This window comes from Anabrus simplex, chromosome 1, assembly GCF_040414725.1.
Source record: "Anabrus simplex isolate iqAnaSimp1 chromosome 1, ASM4041472v1, whole genome shotgun sequence".
Taxonomy (NCBI): Eukaryota; Metazoa; Arthropoda; class Insecta; order Orthoptera; family Tettigoniidae; genus Anabrus; species Anabrus simplex.
The window spans coordinates 1,406,669,258-1,406,692,053 of record NC_090265.1 but is presented as its reverse complement, the minus strand read 5'-3'; the positions used below and the strand labels follow the sequence as shown (position 1 = coordinate 1,406,692,053).

At 40.1% G+C, this 22,796-nt stretch overlaps 1 protein-coding gene across 1 annotated transcript in view; it reads right to left on the bottom strand.

Moving 5' to 3' along the window:
• The window catches only part of LOC136859653 (proton-coupled amino acid transporter-like protein pathetic), a 72,089-nt gene extending 49,694 nt beyond the window's left edge, over nucleotides 1-22,395 (bottom strand). Inside the window, exons 1-2 of the mRNA XM_067138709.2 lie at nucleotides 22,258-22,395; nucleotides 14,677-14,798 (exon numbers count right to left, since the gene is read on the bottom strand). Of these exons, the coding sequence (XP_066994810.2) occupies nucleotides 14,677-14,798; nucleotides 22,258-22,395 (260 nt within the window). The remainder of the gene's footprint in view (nucleotides 1-14,676; nucleotides 14,799-22,257) is intronic.
• Between the last annotated feature and the right edge of the window lie 401 nt (nucleotides 22,396-22,796).

Below are 22,796 nucleotides of genomic sequence, written 5' to 3'. Positions count from 1 at the left end.
AGAAGGAGACAATTATTGAAGTAAGGCTGCTGTATACCCACAGGATGGCCAGTAGCGCCCCAACCTGACTCAGTCATCCCTTCCAAGAAATACCACAAGAAGTTATCAGCCTTCATTCGGGAGATAGTGGGTTCGAACCCCACTGTCGGCAGCCCTGAGGATGGTTTTATGTGGTTTCCCATTTTCATACTAGACAAATGCTGGTGCTGCATCTTAATTAACGACACGTTCGCTTCTTTCCCACTCCTAACCCTTTACTATCCCATCGTCACCATAAGAATTATCTGTGTAGGCGCGACGTAAAGCATATTGCAAACAAGAAAGGTATCCTCAGTCGGTTAAATGAAATTATGGTTTCCTTTTATCTATTTCTTATTTTTGTCAGTGTAATATATATTTATTTTATATTGAAGTTCTTCTCTCAGTTCTTATCGCTTTTTCTTCCTTTTGTTCTTCCTATCTTGTTTGCTATATTTCTTTCTTTCCTTCTTTCATTATTTTTCTCCCTATCTATTCTTTCTGCCCATTACATTTTCGTCCTATTTGCGAATTTATATAATATCTCAATTTATTTGTACTTATTTCTTCTCTCCGTTGTTATCTATTTCTTATCTTAAACTTAGAGTTTCCTTCAGTTGTCACTGCTTTTCTCTTTCACGCTTTCGGAAGTCTTTCCTTTCTTCGTTTTCTCTGCTCTGATGTGATTCACAATTTTATGTGAATTTCTTCATTGTTCTTTACATATTAATTTATTTCCATCATCATCATCATTTATCATCAGGGATTATTTATTTTTGTCCTTGTGCAGAGTATCATACTATACTAGAAATGTTTTAATAACGTTTTATTCGAATTATTGTATGATTTCTCTCAGTCAATTATGGGGGCCGATGACCTTCGATGTTAGGCCCCTTAAAACAACAAGCAAGCATCAGTCAATTATGGGATATTCTCATATGGTACCATACATATTTGGAAGATCTCTGGAGTCACAAGCTATTTGTGTTGCAGAAAAATGACTGTTGGTAACTTCACTCGACAAGATTCGTAAATCCAATCGTTGATGGCTGAGATAAGAAAATACTACATACAATAAAGTACTTCAATGGGAGTGTTTGCTAAAGTGAGCTGAATAGGTCAAGACCACAGGAAATACGGGGACGTCAACCAACACATGTCACGCTCTGTTGCCCGATGAGATGCACGACAACATAGAAATGCGAAACTAATGTCCAGTGCACGACGAATAACAGAAGACCTTCACCTGGTTGATGCGTTTCACTTTCTCCACCTGAAGGCATGCAACGTATGTTGTCAGGTGTTCCGACAGCTTTTTCATGGTACTGTTAATTTCAGCATTCATTGATACAGGCAGAACATTAGAATTTATATAATGGCGGCGGTGGTGGTGGTGATAGTTATAAGAGGAAGTACAACTGGGCAACCATCAATGCTCTATTAACACTAATCAGACGGAAAAAGAAAGAGCTCCGACACTTCGAAGAATGAAGGTATCGGCAAAAGAAAGGGAAGAGTCACAAAGAGCGTGGAAATGAAGGACAGTCTAGGCCTCACAAACCTGGACCGTTGGGCGTGGAGGAGAACAAGAGTGGACCTAGGGAGGTCGAATATGAAAGATGAAGTTAAGGAGGTCGACACAAATAAGAGGAAGCACCGCAGCTAGGGGCCCACTAACGGTACCACTGCGCTTCCACTTTGCTGCACGTACAAGTCGCAGTGAGTTTCAAGAAGGATGTTCAACGAATCCCTCGCAGAGTTTTGTGAATTCCAGAAATTTCCAGGGTTCTTAGATGTATCAGGTTTTCCCGTACCAAGTTTTAACTTTCTAGGGTGCCTGCAAGTGCCTCATTAATTCATGTATATTTTCATTTTTATATCTATATCACTACACTTCGGTTTCCAGTTATTATGAGGTAGAGATAAATCTACAAGAATAAGAGACTCGAAGTGGTTCGTCTGATTGCTCGGAGTAGCAGGCTACAGCTCCAGAACATACTTTCATATCCACTCCAAAAGTTTTATCTAAAGGCGAGAAAAGTTGTGAGGACATATTTAAAATAAGATAGGTTTTGTCAAATTATTAATAAATAGAAACATTCAGGAAACACAATATTAAGAGAAAATATCACAATATATATGATTCATTTCTCCTTGATATGCTGAATGATCACAAGGTTATACTCCGACACCCCTATCCACGGAGATCCCTGTGAGTTCTGAAATGAATTTATCCTATCTTTTGTGAGTTTGGGTACACTCTAGATTTTTGTGTTGTCTGTTTCTTTAAACTTCTCAACGAGTGTGACTTTTCTTCTTTCTAATCCTTCTCACGTCAAATGATAACGTTAAGCCTATTTTGGGTTTGTGCATTTATGAAATTCGTTTGAAAGACTTCAAGAGCAGCTAGCTACTAACCTTGCTGTATGAACAAAATTTTCCGTTATCACTATACAAGCGAATAGAACTGATTAGGAGCTCCTAGTTGTTGCGATTATTGACTAAAGGGAAAGTACAATGTGATAATCATCTCCTCTTAATGTTTATCATCGGGGAAAGGTGAAGAGCCCCTACACATTGAAGATATCGGAGAAAGAAAGAACTATAAAGGCAGTGATTACGATTCACTCCGCAAAACTCAAAAAACCTAACAGCGTTGAGTTTGGATGAGAGTAAGTTAATTAATAATGGTATTTGCTTTACGTCCCAGTAACTACTCTTTTACGGTTTTCAGAAACGGCGAGGTGCCGGAATGTAGTCCCGCACGAGTTCTTTTACGCGCCAGTAAATCTACCGACACGAGGCTGATGTATTTGAGCACGTTCAAATACCACCGGACTACGCCAGGATCGAACCTGCCAAGTTGGAGTCAGAAGGCCAGCGTCTCAACAGTCTGACCCACTCAGCCCGGCATGAGAGTAAGAGTTGACCAAGATAATATAAGAAAGATGATAGTAAAGGATCTGACACAAGCAAGTATACACAACGTCAATCCCATATAGAACCCCAACGTGAAAGCTCTTGGAGGTCAATGCGAGTTAAAATACATCGTATGAAGTTCGTGCCAAATTATATTTCACATAAAAATCAAAGTCAAAATTACGTTTCCTTCCAAAAAGCTTGTTATCTTCAAGCTTTAGCATTAAATCCCGAATCAGTCGTACAGTGGTGAATGTGTTAACTTATTATTATTACTATTATTATTACTATTATTATTATTATTACTATTATTATTATTACTCTCGTGATCATTACCATACTCACGAGCTTCTGACTTGACAGTCTAGGATTTCACGCAGATGTCTTTTATTCGACAACCATTGTAACGTCCACACCCTGAAGAGTCAGTCGCAATTGTTACATAACGGTGGCAAGCTAAACTCACATGTATTATATTAATTTTATTCCGTAACTCATATATGAAAATGAAAATGAAAATCCACAACCTGTTTCCAGTCATTTGACCGGGTCAGGAATGGAATGAATGAAGCCCCCTTCTAGCGGCGAGGATAGGAATTGTGCCGGCTGCCGAGGGCTGTCGCACTCCTCTCGGGCAATGATTAACGAATGATTAATGAAATGAGATTGGAGAGTGTTGCTGGAATGAAAGATGACAGGGAAAACCGGAGTGTCCGGAGAAAAACCTGTCCCGCCTCCGCTTTGTCCAGCACAAATATCACATGGAGTGACCGGGATTTGAACCACGGAACCCAGCGGTGAGAGGCCAGCGTGCTGCCGCCTGAGCCACGGAGGCTTTCCGTAACTCATATAATTGCGAAAATTTAACTTAATTTTCCAAATATATTCATAGATTTAAAATTCAGGGTATTGGTTTCGAGTATCGAATTGCTACCACTTCATAGAAAATCAAGGAACAGAGAGTTGCCACATACAGTCGAACCTCGATATCTCGAACCTCGATATCTCGAACCTCCGTTATTCGAATTTTCAGTGTAACTTAAATTTCCCGGCCGTTTGTCCTATTTTTCACGTGTATTTATTTCTCTATTACTCGAAATTCGGTTACACGAATTTCTTGATTTCTCGAAGCAAACATTTCCTCCCTTGAAGCAAAAAATACTCTCTAACTCGAATTTTGTGCAACATTAACCATGCAATACGGCATTTGTGGTTTGTGAGGAACAATTAACAAGTAAAGAAAAGGCTACAGTGATGCTGGGAGTTAATATGACGGGAACCGAAAAACTAAAATTCCTAGTGATCGGCAAATCGGCGAGGCCTCGCTGTTTCTCGGGTGTGAATCCATTACCTGTCACGAACGAAAGCTACGCCCGAAGTCGCGGATGACAAGCTCCATTTACGAATCTCAGCTGCGTGGTACTGACGAGAAGTTTCAAAGTGAAGGGAGGAAAGGTTAACCGTGACAAACAGAAGAGACTATCGGTTTTTTTTTTCCAAAGGTGTTAACAGAGGTATGTTTCTTGTTGCACTGCTGTAGGCCTAGTGTATGTACTGTATCGTGTCTTCTAAAAGGTTATGATAATAATAATATGATTTTAAAAATTTAATTTCGTGTGGCTATCACTAGCCGATTGCAGCCCTTGTAAGGCAGGCCCTCCGATGAGGGTGGGCGGCATCTGCCATGTGAAGGTAACTGCGTGTTATTGTGGTGGAGGATAGTGTTATGTGTGGTGTGTGAGTTGCAGGGATGTTGGAGACAGCACAAACACCCAGCCCCCGGGCCATTGGAATTAACCAATGAAGGTTAAAATCCCTGACCCGGCCGGGAATCGAACCCGGGACCTCTGAACCGAAGGCCAGTACGCTGACCATTCGGCCAACGAGTCCGACATAATAATATGATAATAAGGGTTATAATTAAAGTGATGCCGTAAAATAGAATTTACCGGGCGAGTTGGCCGTGCGCGTAGAGGCGCGCGGCTGTGAGCTTGCATCCGGGAGATAGTAGGTTCGAATCCCACTATCGGCAGCCCAGAAGATGGTTTTCCGTGGTTTCCCATTTTCACACCAGGTAAATGCTGGGGCTGTACCTTAATTAAGGCCACGGCCGCTTCCTTCCAACTCCTAGGCCTTTCCTATCCCATCGTCGCCATAAGACCTATCTGTGTCGGTGCGACGTAAAGCCCCTAGCAAAAAAAAAATAGAATTTTCTGTATATTTTTAAGTACTGTTAAAAATAATGTTTTCAATATAAACCCGTACATACATATGATTCGATTATGTGCTATACGTGCTCAAAATCGATATCCTCTAAATCTCGAAATTTCGATAACTCGAAATAAAATTCAGCTCCTGAGGTGATTCGAGATATCGAAGTTTCACTGTAGTTTCTGAAAATTAGTTACAGATGGAAACAAGCAACGACTACAACGTTGCAACTACTGTATATTCACGGTAACTATAAATGTATACCACTGCGGATGTTTAGACGTAGATTGAATATATACAGAATTTGTACCTAGTATAATAATAACAATAATAATAATAATAATAATAATAATAATAATAATAATAATAATAATAATAATAATAATATTGGCTTTACGTCTCACTAACTACTTTTACGGTTTTCGGACACGCCGAGGCGCCGGAATTCACTCCCGTAGGAGTTCTTTAACGTGCCAGTAAATCTACCGACACGAGGCTGACGTATTTCAGCAACTGCAAATACCACCGAGGTCAGCTGGGGTCAGCAGGCCAGTGCCTCAGTCTTCTGAATCACCCAGCCCGGCTGCACCCCGTATGTTAGTTAGATTCAGTGGTACGTTAGATATAAAATGCCTCAAAACAGTCAAGTCCTTATCAATTTGTGACATTGTCTCTTGGGGTAACGGGCGTGACAGCCGAGTGACTTTGTCGCTGACTTCTCTCCATGACGCCCGCGGTTCGAATCCTGCCCATGTTGGATTTTCGAAATGAAAATTCATGACTCTTGAAACTAGAGATCCGTGACTAGGATCACGGTGTCTACAGTTGCATAAAACAATGAACTGGTTTGATTTTCTCTTACGGCAACGATATTCCTCGCTGAGAACAAATTTTTCCATCAGTACTTTTTTTTTGCTACTTGCTTTACGTCGCACCGATACAGATAGGTCTTATGGCGACGATGGGAGAGGAAAGGGCTAGGAGTGGGAAGGAAGCGGCCGTGGCCTTAATTAAGGTACAACCCCAGCATTTGCCTGGGAAACCACGGAAAACCATTTTCAGGGCTGCCGACAGTGGGGTTCGAACCTACTATTTCCCGAATACTGGATACTGGCCGCACTTAAGCGGCTGCAGCTATCGAGCTCGGTCCATCAGTACTTAGGGATAAAGCTATCCTATGTGTTTCGGTGGTTTGTGGTAATGCCTTACGCCCCGCAATACGACGCTCGATTTTCTCTAAGAAAATCTGCAACCTGGGAAGAAAATCAGAACAGGTGATGTTCCCGGTTTCTCGATAGTAATCCAATGGTGGATGGTAGTTGTCATCCGCGAACAACTGAACACTCATTGCATCCCAATGAGACTTGACATTTTTACTGGAGGATGACTTCTCTGTGTTCCTGACGTATTACACGCCATGCTTAAACACGCGAAGGAGTGTGGTTTGGAGGGAGGGGATGTTAGCCCAACATGATGCCGCCCCAGACCTTTCTTATTTTTAAGAAAACTGTTCCGTTATTGCCTAAGTTTTCCTTAACCTGCCTTATGTAATTGCAGTCACTCCTGTTTATCATAGTTTTAATATTTTTTCTTAACTCTTTGTAAGAGTCAAGACTAGATTGACTGTACGTCATAGTTCCGCGGTGGTAATATTAATTTTTTAAAGCGTTAATGATTTTTATTAAAACAGCGACGATACTTCCCTTTCTAAATTAATATATTTTACAGGAACATTTGTCTCCAAAGCTGAGTTGTATATCCAACAGCATCTTCAACATTGCAGAGTATTTTTAATGGGGTCCAGTCCGAATTTTGCAATGGGCTGTGCAGGCCTAAAAATGTTGCCTTCTTCAAATTATATACTTTCCATGTAGTGCTATTTTTTACCCTTCCTACTCGATTATAGATGATGACTAACTTTAGTACAGGGTCAAATCAAGCAAATAATGACATACAAAGGTAACCTAATTAGCTGAACAATATAAGGGATATAGTAGATGGTTTTGTAACCTATTTCCAATATATCTATTTACAAAAAAAGGGGAAAAAAAGAAAACATGGCGCAACAGCTCCAAAGGGGCTTGGCCTACCAAGCAACCACTGCGCAGCCCGAAGGCGTGCAAATTATGAAGTGTCGTGTGGTCACCACGGCGAATCCTCTCGGCCGTTATTCTTGGCTTTCTAGACCGGATGTATTTACCACAAGCTGCAAAGTACGTCCTAAAACTTATTCTCCATTTTTGAATGATATGACTGAAAATGAATACAAAATGGCTGCCAAACATTTAAAGTCCAAGTTCTGGTTCTGATCGATATTTTCTTTTTCACACCTTTTCACCCCGTGCCCTTGGGTTTGAATTTGAATTTAAACGACATCTGGTGTGCCACTATTCATCTCAGCGACCCCAAAAGCTATGGATTCTACATTAACATTGGTTGTTTTCTATTAATTTTATACTTCACCCCCCTTTCCAACCCCACCCTAGGAGATGCTATGGGTGTCATCTCCACAGTATTTTTTTCCAGACAGTAAGTCATATGTGTACCAAGTTTGTTGACAGCTATGCCGGAACATAGACACACACATACTTCCATAATTTCGGTAATACTTTCACCCATTCTCACCCCCATGCCGAGGGGGGCTGACCTTCGACTTAAACGGCATCCGGAGTGTCACTGTTAATGAGAGAGTGGAGATGTACTCGACAGATTAATGCTACTTTAAATTGGCCTCGTTAATAGCTATTCACAATCAATATGCTGGTAAGAATATGAAAATGTGTTTCCAGGAATGATGAGTATCTCAGCTCATTAACGCTAGCTATGAGTTTAAAATGTTCAAGCAGGATCTTCCCTTGACCTTGCCTACACTCACGCACGTGCTTACATCGAATCCCAGGCCTGTAATCTACTGTAGCTTGAGCTGACGTTGCCATGGTTACAACTGGTCATTTCTACATCCGGTTTCTTTTCTTTTTTTTGCTTGTTGTTTTACGTCGCACCGACACAGATAGGTCTTATCGCGACGATGGGATAGGAAAGGCCTAGGAATGGGAAGGAAGCGGCCGTGGCCTTAATTAAGGTACAGCCCCAGCATTTGCCAAGTGTGAAAATGGGAAACCATGGAAAACCCATCTTCAGGGCTGCCGGCAGTGGGATTCGAACCCGCTATGCAAGCTTACAGCTGCGCGCTCCTAACCGCACGCCCTCGCCCAGTCATCCGGTTTCTAGAATGAAGGTAGTCTGGTGTCATTATCTCCATAACGGTGGGTTTTAGGGCCTTATAGTGTTTGGTCTTATAGGGATTTACCGAATTTCCTTCTTCTCATCTTGAGGCATATAATGAGCTTTGTCTTGTACGACAAATTCCACATTTCGCTTACATTAGTCTATGTTAATATGCCAGAGGTCCTAAATATAGGGCTGTTAAAATTTCTTGTAGACGGCGTTACCCGCACGGTCCATAAATACAAACTTTGGTTCAGATTGATGGAACGGTATGGATTTGTATACGAAACGAACAGACAGACAAACAAACAGACAGACGGGAATAAACCTAAATTCTCTATCCTGTTTTGGATATCGAGATTACGCATAGCCTACTTCACCTTGCATTCGTCCAGAGGCCTTCATAACCTGCACAAACATAGCTTTGCTTTGATTGCTCTTTGATATTATAACTAAGTTATTTACATAGGGAAGAAACCTAAGAGGATCGAATGCCAGGTAGGAAAAATGAAACTGGAACAGGTAGACCATTCCAAGTATTTAGGATGTGTATCCTCCAAGCCCACCTGGTGCCGCCGTCAAGTCTCCGACACCGTGGTTAGCCGACTCGAGTCCCATTGGTCGAAAAAAGATCACCATCAGGATGTTGACCGGCAGGGTATGAGAAGTGCTGGTATTCAATTTCTAATCACTAGATTGCGTTCCAAAAGTCTGGATTCAATTCGAAACTTATCCGCAGTGTTCATATGGAGTGAGTGCATATGATGCTGTTGATAGTGATTCGTCCGTCGGATGGTGACGTAAAGCCTTCAGCAGATCCCTTGGTGTTATTTGACAGGAGTAGGCTAAGTGCCGGCACCGGTTTCAACCCTCTACCTTCCTATTATCGTATATAGCGTCATTCGATTAATCTCATTAACTCCTCTGATCTGTTTGACGTCTGGTGGGGCATTCGATCGTAAAAACTCGCTACGAAGATTCATCTCACTTTAAACTCGACCTCGTTGAGAAACGGGACGAGTTGGGCACGCAGGATGTGTATCCTCTCAAGATACTACAGTGATGGTTCAATGTAAGAAAGGCGTATCTAATAAGCAAACTTGAATCAAGGCGAATCAAAATAATGAAGTGAGCTCGAAGTTTGGATCAACGATATTTTGTAAGAAAGAAGCCGCTCCCGAACGAAACTATCTTTAAATTGGTCTATTTCGAGACCAAATTTACTGTACGGGAGTGAAAGCTGGGTGGACTCAGGATATCTTATTCAATAAGTTGGAAGTAACGGATATGAAATTAGCAGGAAAGCTGCAGGTACAAATGAGTGAGGGGTACTGAGAATGAAGATATAAAAGCTAAATTAGGGTTGAACTCAATGCATGAAGCTGTTCGTATAGACCGGCTTCATTGGAGGGGTAATGTGAGGCGAATGGAGGAGGATAGATTACCAAGGAGATTCATGTACCTCCGAATAAGTTGGCTGTGCGGTTTGAGTCACGTATCAGACAGCTTGCTTTCGGGAGATAGTCCATTCGAACCCCACTGCCAACAAGCCTGAAGATGGCTTTCCGTAATTTACCATTTTCACACCAGGAAAATGCTGGACCTGTACCTTAATTAAGGCCACGGTCGCTTCCTTCCCCAGTCCTAGCCTTTGTGGCCATAAGACTTTCCTGTATCGGTAGGATAATGGAGGGCAAGATAAGTAGAGGAAGACCGCGGCGACGATGGTTAGACTCAATTTTTAATTATGTAATGATACGAGAGATGGAAATAAACGAGGCCGCGGATCTGGTTGGAAAAAGAGGATAATGGAAGCGCATAGTTAATTCACACATGTGTGCAGACTGAACGCTAAAAGGCATAACAGTCTATATTGAAGATATGTGTATGTAACTAAGTCTACAGTATTATTCAAGACTGCTTAAATTTAATGTTATTGCCGTATATTTGTGTAGGTTGTTATTAATTACTGCGCGTAACTCAAGTAAAAATTACTATTATATTGTAATCTTCAAACTGAGTATATGTGACAGCAGTGTTGTATAGGGAGGTGTAAACATGATCAAGCGAGGTTCACGTAAGAATACAGTACAAAGGTTTAGGAAAACAGAAAATCTAAACAATAGAATTCAAGAGGGAAAGTGCCGGTTTTTTTTTTTTTTTTTTTTTTTTTTTTTACAATTTAATTTACGTCACATCGAATCACATAGGTCTTATCGCGACGAGAAAGTGTCTTATTCTAACAGAAGTAAAGAAGTCTTGTGAAATTGAAAAATAGAAAATAAGTGAGGACTGGTAGAGACCCAGCTGCTGAAAACCTAGCATCATAGTGTTTGTTATCTGTACGTCAGCGGCAACGCGCTGTGGTGGGCAGCAGACTGGAAAGTAAGGTCGGTCTTTAATTGGTGAGAAACTGTGGATTGTTAACAACACTGTTTGAATTGTAGCTGAGTACCAGTTATATAATATTACATGCATCAAATTATCGCGCAGCAGAGTTCCTTCAAAAGGATTTTATTAGTCAAGGTTAGAGAATATTTGACATTTCACATACCCTTTCCCAAACGTGCTACTTCCTCACTATGACTACAGCTTGTACTCCCACCATATTTTTGAAAGATGGTGAGAATAATTAGCTGTACGTCACATCATCACGTTCTCATCGAGTTTGAGAAGTTGAGCTTTCCCAGATGATAAGGACGATATTAATTGTCCTATGAACTCCCAAGAGAAATGGAAAAGGTTAACTGTGCCAGATATTACGAGCTTAATGTTTATGATGTTCATATTTTCGGCGATCGAGCCTATATGCATCTACTATATTTGACTTTTCATTCTTAAATTAGGAGTTAGAAATGATTAGTAAACGAACGACAACACACATCGCATCTCCTCAAGAATTGTGACACAGCTCAAAAATGAACGTTTCCGAGAAAACAAGTTTACAACACCTTATCAAATCAAGAATAATATTTTATTAGTTATCTTATCAGTTATCAATGCGTCGGTTACTTCCTCTGTTGGAGATTCCATGTACTTCTTCATAGACATTATAACCTTGTCCTCTCAAAGCTCTGTAATAAATTTAGGCCTCCTTCCCCCACCGGGGGGGGGGGGTTCTAAGTTCGTTACTGGTACCGGTGAAATTTAGTGCTCTCACCCAGTCTGTTTAGAGATTAATGTTATTTAATGGTAGAAAATTAGAGAAAGAGAGATAAAGCGTTAGCTATCATTGATCTGGGTATATTATGGCGCGAGGTGCATAGTAAATCACCATGTGGACAGGTTCTCAGAACGTGCGAAAGAGTTTCGAACTCTGAGACAACGCCGACAGAGGCAGTTACCCTGGGATCTGTCAGGTACAGTACGCACAACAGAGATATTGGTATTCATTTTTATTGCCTCATGCCATTCATTGCAAGACACGCCTTTATGATTAGGAATCCATGTATTCGCTGGGGTATACTGTTTAGGTAGGACTACACCTTTACATTTATACCCATTCTTGCTCCAGCTGTCAAAAGCTCTTGTTCCCAATTCGAGTTGAACTTCCCTTGCACCTACAAAACCATGCCCTTCATCTCGAACAGATTATGTTTCTGCTGCATTCAGTGCGGCGAAGCCCGTGCTGATTTCTTGACATAAGTTTGTTGTTCAGTGGAAAAAAGACGTTATTGGAAGAGTTCTTTGCCTACATTAATATGTTGCTGATGTATTTCATATGATGCACAAAATAAACCCAGACCTTTAAATTTCATTTCATCGTATACCATACCATTCGGGACATCCATGGAAAGTTGCAATATTTCCTTTAATCCTCCCTTAACCATAATATTGGCGTCATTTTTAAATTTGACTGGAATATACATGCTAAAATTTAGCATATTACATCACACTTTCACAGAGATTCAATAAAATTAATCACAGTTAAGAAACGTCAATATTCTTGACTGACGATAAAACCTGATGTGGTATAACGGCATTTTTGAATTTTCGCGAGAAAAAAAGAAATTTACAATTATGGCATAGATCGAAATAGTAATTATTTTTACATGGTGCATGCCATAACTAAAAATGGCATTATTTGAATTGCAGCGCTATTTTTGTGGGGGTGCGACATGTTCACATCCCGGGCCAATTCGACATTCATTTTGAGAAATGTTATGAAATGATTATGATTAATTTTATTAATTTAAACTCCGAATGTAGATGAGTATGAATCCCGTTAGTGACTCTTCATTAAAAATACATTTAATGAATTGTATTTGTCAGAGTTCTAGATGCATATTTGAAAATAATTTCCAACTTTGAGTCAAAAAGTAGAGAAGATTCATTCCACAACAATTTATACTAGACAAGGTTTTTTGATTTGGTAGCAATAATGTCTAGGTATCGTTGACGACTAAATATTACTAAAGAACACAATAGTTTTAAATTCTTATAAGGCACTGAGTTTTGATAAGCATATTTTAAATCAAAAAGAAACCCGTCCGTCTCATTGAACCGTGATGTTTCCTTGATGATGATTATGATGATTGTTTTAAGAGGTCTTATATCTAGGTCATCGGCTTTCTTGAATCTTTTTTTTTTTTTTTTTTTTTTTGCTAGTTGCTTTACGTCGCACCGACACAGATAGGTCTTATGGCGACGAGGGGACAGGGAAAGGCTAGGAGTGGGAAGGAAGCGGCCGTGGCCTTAATTAAGGTACAGCCCCAGCATTTGCCTGGTGTGAAAATGGGAAACCACGGAAGACCATTTTCAGGGCTGCCGACAGTGGGGTTCGAACCTACTATCTCCCGAATACTGGATACTGGCCGCATTTAAGCGACTACAGCTATCGAGCTCGGTTTTCTTGAATCTTTAGTAAAGAAAAGTAATATCGAAAGGAGTAGCAACGACAACATAGACTGAATGAAATTTGAAACTATGCATTCCATTATTCTAGAGAAATTAGATTCGGAAGAGGAGTCCCATGCTCGGTTGGGAAAACGGAAGCAGAGGAAATTTTCTTTTAGCACTTGATCTACGCCTGACAACGTACGAAAGATGTCCCGTTGTCACTCCTGTAAGGTCCGATTGATCGCGAGTAGTTCTGACAGCTGTAGTGAATAGTAGAAAAGAGGCGATACACGTGGATGTGGAAATATATTACTGGACTGAGATGACAGGAGGTTGTTCCGGAACTGCGAACAACGTACAATTGTCAGTCACTGAGTACATCAAATGTTTATGTCTACTGCTTAGTTCCGTTTCCTGACACGGGGTCGGGGATGAGGAAATATGAAAGTTGATGACGTATTATTTTTATGGCCGGATGCGCTTTCTGGGACCAACCATAGTTGAGGAACTTATGAAGGTGAAATGAAAGATGGTGAATGAAACTGGGTGAAGAAGTCGAGGGAATCACCTGTTGCCTATATATAGGAACTGTCCAGACGTTTGCCTGGAAGTGGAAATAGGAGCCACAGAAAACCATCATAAGGACAGCCCACGAATTCACTCGGTCCCCGAATGTTGAGCTTGGCTCCACAGCCGTAGCTCGTTAACACGCAGGCCCACTCGGCTCGGTACTCAGAACTTAAGTATATTGTTCAGTTGCTTTCGACAAATAATTAATTATAATAACTAACAGCATGTAACCTAAGTAAATAACAAAAGTGTCGTCACCAGGGGTGATTAGGGTCATAAACTAGTTCAAAGCAATAAATGGCAATACATTTTTGAAACCTGTATTTTTCCCCAATTTAGACTTATCTCTCTCTTTTTTCTCTGATAAACATGCGAACCTACTCCTAAATATGTTTTTAGTACAGTAACTGTCATAGGAACTAACCAATGTGTTTCAGTAACAACGAGGATTTAGAGTAGAGTAAATAACGTCATTTTCAATGTGTTAAATTTGGAATTGTGTGGACGTAAGTCTGTGGATCATTATATCCATCCACAAGTCATTCCTGTAGAATTGTTGCGCATTGTGTAAGAATTTTCCATCAATTAGATAGAACTGTTCATTTTGTGGAGTTTCTGCATCAATAAATACATCTATAAGTCATCTGTGTGTCTATAATAATTTTTGATGGGTTGTTCTTACGCGCACCACACCAACACCTGTAATTTTATACATATTGCAAGTTGATCACTTGCTGATATGACCTTTTGCACTTGAAATAGTCCGTGTTACAGCCTCCCGAAGTATTTACAACAATACAATATTGCTGTCGCTCTTATTTCACTTAGTATATAGATAAGTTCTCCAAGATATAATGTAAGTTAGATAAAAAATGAAGTAGAACTACTCACTTGGCAGCTGAAGCATAGCGTCGGATTGATTTGGGTCCCGTCTCGAACGCTGCTTGGGCAGTTTCCGCGTAGTCCAATGCTGGGGTACGCGTTCGTCGACAAAGAAGTCGCGAACTGTTCACCTACCAGCCGTAACACAGGCATTGTATTAGATAATAATAATAATAATAATAATAATAATAATAATAATAATAATAATAATAACTTTATTCAGTACTTATTAACTATGGTAAATGTGTAATTAAAGCACAATTGCGTTACCACTTTGAAACTTAACGACAACGCCTCAGTTCGCAAGAGTCACCGCGGAAGGAACCGATGTTTATTGTCAGGCATTGAGACTTGAGATAGGCGATGCGCGGCAGCCATGCTTACCCCTCACCCACGCGACTTCTCGTCAGACCACTATAGTAACAAGCTTCCCTTTCTACTGACTATTTCCGGAGTTTGCTTCTTGAAACAAAAAATACTTTGGGCCGATTGCAGAAACGATGACTAGTTTTAAGCCTTAGACAACGTCTACCTAAACAGCGTCTAAATCGAGCACGATCTTCCATTGCGTAAACAATGTTCAGCCGATGATTAACTAAACATCACTTAAAGTTTGAATATTGGTTTGAAAATGGAGATAGAAGTATCTTTCATGTAACTCTTTGCCTGTTGCAACCAATGAAATTCGTCGGTGTGCGCGGAACGCCAGTCAGTCTTCCTACACATTACTCAAATATGGCTAAGCATAAGCATGACTTGTCCACTGATAAGAGTATCGCTTTCAGTGGAAATTAAATCTCATAATATTATCGACACTAAAGCGACATGCCACCGTACGAGGAAGTATAGCTTTGATTATAGCGTTGTTACGCTAAGTGTAATCTACTCATAAATACGATAGCTTCGACGAAGGGAAGATGAAGCAATAGTAATGTGTAACCAAGTGTGTTGTACGGGCCATCTAGATGTAGCTTGCATTCTGGAGATCGTAGGTTCAAAACGCATCATCGGCAGCCCCGAAGATTGTTTTCCGTAGTTTCCCTATTTTTACACCAGGCAAATACTAGGACTGTTATTATGGCCACGGCTCTTCTTCCCCAATCCTCCTCTTTAAACAATAATCACCACCACCACTACAACTTGCCTTTTCCTATCTGATAGTTGCCGAAAACTTATACGATTATATATATATATATATAAACCAAATACAACCTACTTTTTAGTTTTCACTACTATGTGTGTTTATTGGCAGTAAATATAAGTGAATCCCTCCCGGTTGATGTATGCGACAGCCCTCTGACGATTGGGACAAGTTATTCTGATAGTGGAAGTGATCTATAATTCAATGGAAATTATCCCATGTGTATAATACAATATCTGTTGCCAAGAATTGTATTCAAGTTGACAGTTACCGGACTGTCCCTTTGTCAGTCTCAAGAAACAAGTCTCTTGAAAAGCGAAACCTTAGTTTAAGATCCATCTCCCTGCATATGTCAAATAAATTGCTGCGATTTAGCAGCGGGAGACCGTCCGACTAACCTTTCTTCGAGAAATCGTCTCAACATGCTAATACAAACTACATGTTTCATGGTACATAACCTCTGATTGTGATTCACTCCTCTCATTTGAGGTTAAACAGTGCTCTCGGCAGTGTTTAAACATGAGCGGTTGAACATAGGTTTTAGACAGTGTCTAAGTGATAAATAACGTCTCTGCAATGCGGCAGCCATACTTAGGCATTGTTTAACCGTAGACATCGTCTAAACACCGTTTCTGCAATTGGCCCTTTATTTTCAAAATGGCACTTATCAGAAATATTACAGGGAAACGTAACGCGTACTACTTCAGGATAAATTAACAATGTATGATAAGAGGTTGAGAAACAGCGTAACACTTCGTAGGAAATACAGGTTGTCTTTGTGTCTGTGCTTTCTGAATATCGGTCTGATACTTGGTTTTTGTATCGAACAGGAAAAGTAAAGGCCAACTTCGGGACCAGTTTAATTTTGTCTGTTAAAATATCACCTGAAAACAGCTGGGCGGAATTTCGTGAAAATGGTGAAGTTAAGAATAAGGACGATCAGGGTTTTAACCACTCATTTTACGATTCGTCTCAAAAATAGGGGACGATTTGATGAAGGCCTCATGACAAAGCGTACAAATCATATCTATCTTAATAATAATAATAATAATAATAATAATAATAATAATAATAATAATAATAATAATAATAATAATAATAATAATAATAAATCTCCTTCTCAAAAACCAAGGTCATGTGCAACCACTGCAACCTCCAGAATTTGAACAGGAAATTTGGCACAATCGAAAATGTAACTGAGTTCCGATATCTCGGAGAAATTGTACTACCAATAGAAAAAGAACAGAAGGCCCTCGAGGTCCGCATCCAGAAAATGAAGGGAGTCCTCGGCTGAACGCAAAACATTTACAACAAAATATGCCTCTCAATCTTCACCAAAATTCGACATTACAATACCGTGATCAAACCTGCTATACTATACATGAGTGAAACTCTGGGTCTCCACAGAAAAATAGTACTCGAAGACATCCTGAAAGAGGAACGTAAAATCTTCAGAAAAATTCTCGGCCCAAAACTAACTGACAAAGGATACCGACTGAAATCTCGTACAAAAACCGAGGGAAACGCAACGCATATTTCTTCAGGATCAATTAACAATGTATGATAATAGGTTCAGAAACAGCGTAACACTTCGTAGGAAATACAGGTTGTCTTTGTGTCTGTGCTTTCTGAATATCGGTCTGATACTTGGTTTTTGTGTCGAACAGGAAAAGTAAAGGTCAACATCGGGTGCAGTTTAATTTTGTCTATTAAAATATCACGTGAAAACAGCTGGGCGAAATTTTGTGAAAATGATAAAGTTAATATTAAGGACGATCAGGGTCTTTACCAACTCATTTTACGATTCGTATAATAAATAAGGGGCGATGAGATGAAGGCCTCATCACAAAGCGTACAGATCATATCTTTAATAATAATAATAATAATAATAATAATAATAATAATAATAATAATAATAATAATAATAATAATAATAATAATAATAATAAATCGCCTTATCAAAAACCAAGGTCATGTGCAACCACTGTAACCTCCAGAATTTGAACAGGAAATTTGGCACAATCGAAAATGTAACTGAGTTCCGATATCTCGGAGAAATTGTACTACCAATAGGAAAAGAAGAGAAGACCCTCGAGGTCCGCATCCAGAAAATGAAGAGAGTCCTCGGCTGAACTCAAAACATTTACAACAAAAAATGCCTCTCAATTTCCACCAAAATTCGACATTACAACACCGTGATCAAACCTTATATATTATACGCGAGTGAAACTCTGGGTCTCCACAGAAAAATAATACTCGAAGACATCCTGAAAGAGGAACGTAAAATCTTCAGAAAAATTCTCGGCCCAAAACTAACTGACAAAGGATACCGACTGAAATCTCGTACAAAAACCGAGGAGCTCTCAAACCTTGCGGCCGACAGCAAAAAAAAAACGCCTGAAATTTTACGGACACATCAAACGCCTTCCAGAAAACAGACTGAAAAAATCTCACTCAAAGCAACAGAAAACATCTAAACAGATAGGTGGACATCGCAAATCCGCTAAGACCTGGAAAAATCAGGAATAAAAGTGGCCGACATCGCAGACCGAACCTGATACAGAACGAAAATCAGCAAGTGGGAAGTAGTCAGAGAGAAACCATAAGAAGAAGACAGGAGCCAAGTGGACAGAAGAACGAAGAACTACGATGAGAGGAAAATTGAAGGCTGCTGGCAAAGAAAGAAATGCACAACTTCTAAGTGAGCTTTGCGTGATCAGTTTTCTGGTCTTTTTCGCACCTAATAATAATAATAATAATAATAATAATAATAATAATAATAATAATAATAATAATAATAATAATATTGTTATTTGTTTTATACCCCACTAACTACTTTTGTGACGTTCGGTAGAGCCGAGGTTTCGGAATTTTGTGCCTTTCGAGCACCTTCAAATACTACCCGACTGAAGCGGGCTCGAACTCACTATTTTGGGCTTTATCACCTGAACTACTCAGTCCAACTATATCTTCCTTAGCATTAGTCTAATCAGACTAATATGACTATAAGGCTATACCGAACGTTATTTGCCATCATCTGCAATAGGCAAAAGTTGAGTGGTTTGCCTACAACAGCCCAGGTGTGCATGGTGAAGGGGTGTGAGGCAGTGATGCGATAATAAGATGTTCAAGTTCCCCTGCGCGCCCACAATATACGGAAACAGGTCAGTGCAGGGTGTAAAAATCATATTTGTATGATTTGCAGTAATTTGCGGTATGGAGTCAATAAGACCTAGGATTACGTCGTGTGGAATTGTGACCCATGCTTCCTGCACCGCAAGGGTCAGTTCATTCACAATTCGGGATGGCTGAGAAGAGTTGTTCGGATGTCTACCCATCATATTCCATGCATTTTTAATTAGGGCTTACTGTATATCCAGAGACCTGATAGACCACTGTAAAAGCGTAATGCCTTGGAGATCTTCCCTGTAGATGTCTTCAGTGTGAGAGTGCGTAGTACCCTGCCACAAGGTCTCATTACCAACGTTCACCATCAGAGGAACAACCAGTGAATTCACAAACTCTATCCATATACCGTCGCTCAGTCATTATGCCCTCAACAATCACAGATGACGATTTCACATGAAAATCAATAGCTCCACAGACTGTAATGTCTGGAATTGATCCCGTGTGCCTTTCGCCAAAACTATCAGCGTTGTCTTTCTCCCCGGTAGGTAGTCGGACACGATCATCGCTGCCAATGCAAACGTGCGATTCATCACAGAAGACGGGACTATGCCATTCGTCGGACCAGCGTGACCGTTCCCAACGCCTGGACAGACTCATACGTCGATCTTGTGGATTCGTGGAACACTTGCTGCAGGAGTACGGGATCGTGAGCCAGCTGCACGAAAACGATAATCAAAATAGGTCGTCGCGTGACGCGTGATACCGTAGTAGCTTGAATTTCCGCTGCTCTTGCTCAGGAGTTAATCCAGGGCGTCAGAATTATACGGCGAACCTCCAACACTCAGCTGTATAGAATGTTATTTCCCATCATATGCACTAAGGAAAATGTCCATTGCAACACCATGAATTCGTGTGCCTACAACGCCCCAAGTGTCATAGTGGATGGGTGTGAGGCAGTGATACGATGATGATAGGACAACCTCACATATCGATATTGTGGTGTCAGTGAAACACTTGCTGGAGGGGCACGGGATCTTAAGTCAGGTCTCCGAGAATGTGTTGTTTCATGTGAACACTGCTGCCGTACACATTATGCCGAAGATGCTTTTCGACTAACGCATGCAGCTCCGGCTAGTGCACTTACGTAGACCAATTACCCGGGTCCTCACAACCGGCGGCAATTGTTGATATTCTGTCAGCACTCGTCGGTGAGGTATGTTTCACAAGCAAGCACTTCACGTCACAGACTACATGTCAACTAAGCTCTACTGAGCTTCGCATAGAGTAGGTGGTTCACCCGTGACCGACCAGTTGAGGAGGACCTATGAACAATCCGAATGGCCTAAAACCGGTATCGTTTGGGTCCTAGCTGACACCATTTCATACATCCAATATCAAGACCAATGGCCCATTCCATTATGGCGTCGGAATTTCAGTTTTCTCTAATGTACTTTCTATACATATTTGCCATACGACAAATAGTAAAACGACGTTCCTTAGGGCTGGGAGAGACGTACTAGTAAGGGAAGTGCGAAGTAAGGGGCAACAGAAGTGATTCCTCGCTTCAGTAGCCGTATACACTGTGGCTACTCCAACCACTACTCTTATACCTTCATATCTTCCACACAATATAAATAACATTTGTTTGAGCGCCAGTTGCTTTTTTAAGAAAAACAACAAAATTCGGTAGAGCATACCTCTTATATCAATTATCTCAAGGCGTGAGGTGATAAACTCACATATCTGGCAATATACAGGGATATGGATCAGGAAAATATTAAATTACTGTTGCATTTCCACAATTGAGGATTGTACATGGAACTGGAATCACTTATTATAATTAAAATAAAACTGAGTTTATGACTATAATTTACGTCACAATGAACAATCATTGACGTCTTTTAATTTAACAAAAGAAATATATCGTGAGATTTGCGGTACTAAGAAAAGGAAAATTTAATCTAAACAAAAAAAACTATTGGCATGAACTTGAAGTGAGATGTTATATCGCCGCTGATTACATTCTTCTTCATGTTATGAATGCATAACATGTCTGATGCTTTAATTACCTGATGTCGGCATACACCGCTGTTGAACTTGAAATTCTTGGGAAAACCTCTGAGCTGAAGTCGGGAGCCGTCTGCTGTTATCTTCTTATATAACAAGGAGTTGGCCTACATACCATGTACGCGTGTAGGGAGCTCCAATGTAATTACGTCCACTCAATATATTATAAATAATTGGAAAATATTATTGAAACATCTTGTGAAGTCCATCCTCACAAGAAGATGATGTTTCTTTATCTGCATAGTACCCGTCTCTGCTCGGATACAACCACCACTTGTAGACCTCCTCGATTATTACTTCTTCAAACACAACTCTTAGCTCTGACCATCACACTAAGACCACTTCTTCCATTTGATACCTCTGACTGTTACCTATGATCTGAACGATATGATCTGAATACTATGAACTGAGTAGATATGAACTGAGTACTATGAACTGAATAAGAACAGAATACCTCTCCCCACCGTCGCCTTGACTTATATAACCTCGCGATGACGACTCCTCTCCCTACTCACTGTCCATCCCTTCCACTTCAACATACAGTAGCTGGCGAATACTGACACTTGGTCGCAATCACGTGCCCACGCACTGATGTCATCAGTCAAGTGTTGTCTAAGCGTACCCAAGCGGCTTGAGAATGACTAAGCTGAATGCGTCACCGGAAAATCTACTTGCACAGTTAAACATAGCCTCGATTGCAAAATACTATGCCAGCTCATCCAGCCAGAGTTACAAGCCACAGCATGACAATATGAAACCAACAAATCTCACTTACTACAATACAGAATAATGACAAATAAATTTCACTTAACCTATGATTAAATACAATAATATACGTGATACCTAATTATTACAGTCTAAATGATGAGAAACAGAATATATAAAATCTAATAAATCGGGTTAATAATAATAATAATAATAATAATAATAATAATAATAATAAATACTGAATGGAATCTGTAACCCTGTTGTACGGTTACAACACATCAGTTTAGAGAGGGGTACTCTATCAAATGCACCTACTAATAAAACAAACATCGAAAAATTGAGGCATTAAACCAGTATCCCGATATCCCAAAGTCGACAAAAGTGGAGTTATACACATACATTCTACCTTCTTGTCAAAGACGGGTACAACGATCAGTTTTATAATTTTCATGGATACTGACGTAAATAATAGCGATAACACTGAGTTCAGTTGTAATACTTAAATGTATTTTCTTACTTAATGGCTCTAAAGGAATAATACTCACCAGAATCTGCACGGTGTGGGTACACACAAACCCCACTATGATTGTGGCCAGCAGACTAAATGCCAGCCCTCCATTCCTGAAGGCATTCGGCATAGCCAGTATCCCAGTTCCCAGACTGCCTTTTAGTAAGTGAATCATGGCTCCGGCATCACTGCAACAATCAAAATAGATCTCAAATAACCTACTCCGAAGTGTATAAAACTTGACAGTGGTAGGAAACTGCTTCTCTCACCAAACTCTAGTGTAAATTATGAATGTTACGAAGTTCAGTGTCGACTCAGGTAATGTAACTTAAAAACTTTTCAGTCTGTCGAAAACAATAATTATAAAACATATGACGAAAATAACGCTATGACATTCCTGTAAATAAAACACACACACTACTAAACAAAGAATGACATGTTTCGTTCTACAAGAACATCCTCAGATTCCATCAAATCACTCAATCATGCGCTTATATATGTACAATATTGTTTACGTTTCGTAAAATGTCAATGGTTGTGAATTGGCGACGTTATGAACAAGTAAAACAAATTATG